General features: G+C 37.2%; 1 protein-coding gene across 2 annotated transcripts; it reads right to left on the bottom strand.

The window, feature by feature from the left end:
- Positions 1-1,070: 1,070 nt before the first annotated feature.
- On the bottom strand, positions 1,071-2,849 carry LOC104462524 (bromodomain adjacent to zinc finger domain protein 2B-like). 2 transcript variants are annotated; one of them, XM_010074493.1, is made up of 3 exons: positions 2,325-2,830; positions 1,494-1,767; positions 1,071-1,308 (listed from the first exon to the last, which is right to left on the bottom strand). In XM_010074493.1, the coding sequence occupies exons 1-3, from the start codon at positions 2,769-2,771 to the stop codon at positions 1,145-1,147; spliced, it is 885 nt and encodes a 294-aa protein (XP_010072795.1). In that variant the 5' UTR covers positions 2,772-2,830; the 3' UTR covers positions 1,071-1,144. The 2 variants fall into 2 exon arrangements, with proteins under 2 accessions (XP_010072795.1, XP_010072794.1); XM_010074492.1 differs by having other exon boundaries at positions 1,090-1,308; positions 1,494-1,770; positions 2,325-2,849.
- Between the last annotated feature and the right edge of the window lie 1,095 nt (positions 2,850-3,944).

The raw sequence follows: 3,944 nt of genomic DNA, 5'->3' as shown, positions 1-3,944 counted from the left end.
CGAACAGTGCAGTGTGACATCCTTACACCTGCCTTGGAAAAATTGCCACTGTGATGTAAATTCTCGACTTTTTCACACTCACAACCATCACATGTTCTCAATGACTCTACAATATCAAGCGAAGTATTATGATGGACTTGTAAGCTTTTCTGAAAGCCTTAACAACAACAGTCACCCAAACCAGGCAGAACTGTGGCAAAGCCCACGATAATTCAGTAGTCTATATGCAATCAAGGTTAAGAAAACATGCAGGGAACCGTACACTGTACAAGAACACTCTCCAGGAACTGTCATTCTGAGCATCGCCAGCGTAAGATTTAAGTGCAATAAAAGGTTTTAAAGGCAAATATCCATGATACTGCTGCAGTGGATTTGTTTTATTTGCATATAATTAGAGATGAGTAAGAAGGCACTTACCGACAGCAAAAGGACTGCTACTATCTACGTTACATTCTTACCACTTATTTTAAAGAGACATTTTACTAAAAGTTTTACCTTAACTTGTAAACTAGCTGATGCAACTCTCCTCTCTAGATCTTCCACCTGCTGAAGAATAGCAAGATCCGTCTCCATTGCTTGTTCTTCTACTGACCAGTTTTCCACAACATCTCGAGTTACCCGGTTATCTTCATTTTCATTTGTATCAATAATTGCAACTGTATTTGAGAATCACATTTTTGTTCCTTTGATTAGTATTATGACTTCTCTGAGTAAATTCAAGTTCATTTACCTATCACTCCAGTCAAATGTTGACCTATTGTAGAAGTGTACTGTTCTTAAGATACCAAATATGGACAAAAAATTCTGTAGGTTTTCAAACTTGCAATTTAAAGGCAAGAAGGGGAAGGAGAGGCTGAGCTGGAGTGTTACAAAGATGAAAGAGCTTAAGAAGGTTGCCAACACTGATGCCACCTGAGCAACTTACATTAAACGGGATTTCTCCAATCCTGTACCTTTCCAGAACAAGGCTAGTGAAAAGGCAGCTACAGACAATGTACCTTTACCTTTTTTCGCCAGCTGCTATTCTATCTAAATAAATGTCCCTTTACCTTTTTTCGCCAGCTGCTATTCTATCTAAATACGTTTCAAAGAGCTCTATGCCAGTCGCCTTATGCCCCAACATCATGTGTAACATAAATATCAATTACATACCATCCTTATTTTTGATGCAGGCCAGAGTGATGTAATCCATGTGTTTCTGTATTTGCTTTTGTAAGGCCTTTTCTCTGATTCCCCTGAGATGGAGTGCTTTAAGCAAACATTTTAGGTCCTCTGGATCAGTAATCCTCCACCACCCATACTGCATTTCTAAATCAAGACAAGCATATAAACACTTTGCAGGTATTTTTTATGTGACCATACACAATCGATTAGAGAAATCATCTAGCCAAATTCAATAGGCAAATTATTAAAAAAAATAAATTATAACATGGTAGTGGCACTGCAGAAATTATCCTTCACATAGTTCCATCTTGTTGTTGTATTATACTTACCTTCTGGTATAGGTTTGGGGTTAGGATAATCTACTGGCTTGGCTACTTCAACTGCTGCAGAAGGGGCAGAAGCTGTTTTTTCAGTCTGTAGTGCTGGTGATTCACTTTTACTTGCAGGAACACTAGATGCCAAGAATGAGTTACCATTCACTTCTGATAATCCCAACCCTGATCCAAGAGCAGGTAAAGGAGATGAAAATGGAACATTTGAAGTAAGAACTCCTGGCGGCCATCCACAAAACTGAAGTCCCATTATAGGTAGTCCAGTCTTCATCTGCTACAGAGAACATATATGTTAACACAATCACAACTACCATTATTAGTTATTACCAAAATCCCCGAATTACAATTGGGATGCTATTTGTCATACAAGAATCAGAACATAAAGGAGGCTTTACTCAGTACTTCTATTAGTTTAAGAAAAACTAACCTAACACTGACGTGCAAAACTCCTTACTAGGGCCCTGTTAATGCTTAAAAAAACCCCAGCTTTTAAAGAGAGGGTGTGGTTTCTCACATTTCTGAAAACTAGTTTTTATTTATTTGTTTGCTTTTCATGTAGTACCAGTGGCCAACCTCCTAAAAGCCAAATGAAATTAAATGTACAAAATATCATACATTGGCTTACCTAATTTTACCTATCATAATCTTTTTTTATCAAAAAACTTCTAGTATTGTAAAACTTCTGTAACATGGAATTAGTTATTAATATTTAGAAACAACAACAAAAAAAAAAGGTACAGTGATAGCACTTCTGTGAAGCAATTTGTCTAAACAGAAATCCTGCCCCAATAAGCACAGCAAATTCAGACTACTCCAAAATTCATTTACCTGCAGTGGTGACAGTGCAAAAGCACTTAATCCCATTGGACTCTGTGCAGAGGTTGAGCCCAGGAGAGGCGATGGAACAGGCGAAGGTGACTTTGGTGGTGGATGTGACTGAGGAGTAAGTGAAGTAGTAGCTGGTGTTTCTATATGGGTAACTGATGTGTCGTCACAGGGTGTTCTTGGTAAAAGGCTGAACCACTGTCGGCTCTTTTCAGTAAGAGTCTTTAGCAACTGATCATTTGGAATTAGTGGAGAACTGTAAAACTTTCCTGTCCCACTTGCATTAGGACAGAAAAGATTATTAGAATCAGACTTCTCAGTGGTGCTTTGTGATGCAGTGGGCTGAAGACTGCAGACAGAGCTTTTTGAGTTACTTGGGTAAGATAATGTGCAGCCATTTGCTCCACTGCCATTAGATTTTGGGGACATAATGTCAGATTCAGGTGGCATTTTTGCTACCTCTAACAGTTTGCTTAGTTTTGAAAATGACCCAGGCTTTTGTAGAAACAAATTAGTGTTGTCCTTGTCTCTCAGATCTTCCTTTTGCTCACAGTGAGTTGTATTTAAACAGTGTAATTTTTCTTCTGTCTCAAATTCTTCTTCTTTGATATGCATGCTTTCTACCTTTTTCAACTTCTCTTTTTCTTTTGCAATTTCTTCTAGGCCTAAAAATGGACAAGAAACATAGATGAAATATAACAGACCAACTAATTTAGACCCTTTTAACCATCATAGTTAAATGAAAAATTACTTCATTTGTGGCTCAACACATGCTAGATGGCAACGTCTCTTTTTATTTTTATTTTTATTTTAAATGAAATCACTTCTCACTTCACAGAACACTTTGCAGAAGGAAACAAGCTTCAAGGCACACACAGATTTAAACTCTGCTAAACACCTGAGGGAAAAATAACCTCAGCATAGTTAACACAGCTGTAGTAATCACCCTTAAGATTTATATATGTCTGAAGCAGTTTGTCAGTGCAAAGTCTTTAAAAGGGATACATTTTTGGCAGCTTTTTACTAGACTCTCCAGGCTTTATCTTAAAAACTCATCAGTTTATATCCAGAGGGTATGATGTTTATAGCATTAAAGCTTATTTTTACAAAAGACCCTCTCATTCAAACTCACAGCCAACTACAAAAAAGGAGGACCAAAATTCCTGTTGTGAAATCAAATATTGCCCAAATATTGAAACACATTAAATATTTTACTTCTTTCCATAAAAATCATTAACATCTTTGACTGTGAAACAATGTCAACATTCTTAAGTTCAAAACTCTTTCAAGAGTTGCCCTCCACGATGACTGGGACTCCACACACAGCTAAGCAGACAGATACAATTGGACAGTGTAACATCTAAGCAATCCAAAGTACAACAACTAGAAGCTGATTACAAAAGCCAGTTTCTCCAAACATGTGAGGTGTGGAAGATCTATCTTTTATGAAAAGGAAAAACATTTTTCTGTCTTCTTTGCTCTCCTAGTCTTTCTTAACCATTTCTCTCCTACCCTTATACCGATGTGTCAGCTTAGACTGAAAGTCTTAAAAAGGAAAAGGGGGATGAGGTTGAAAATCCAACATTCCAACTTATTTTCATCAGATACTGCAATCACAAATAA

Source organism: Pterocles gutturalis, unplaced genomic scaffold, assembly GCF_000699245.1.
Source record: "Pterocles gutturalis isolate BGI_N339 unplaced genomic scaffold, ASM69924v1 scaffold23047, whole genome shotgun sequence".
In the NCBI taxonomy this organism is placed as follows: Eukaryota; Metazoa; Chordata; class Aves; order Pterocliformes; family Pteroclidae; genus Pterocles; species Pterocles gutturalis.
The sequence above is the reverse complement of the archived record's forward strand: the minus strand, read 5'-3'. Positions and strand labels throughout refer to the sequence as shown.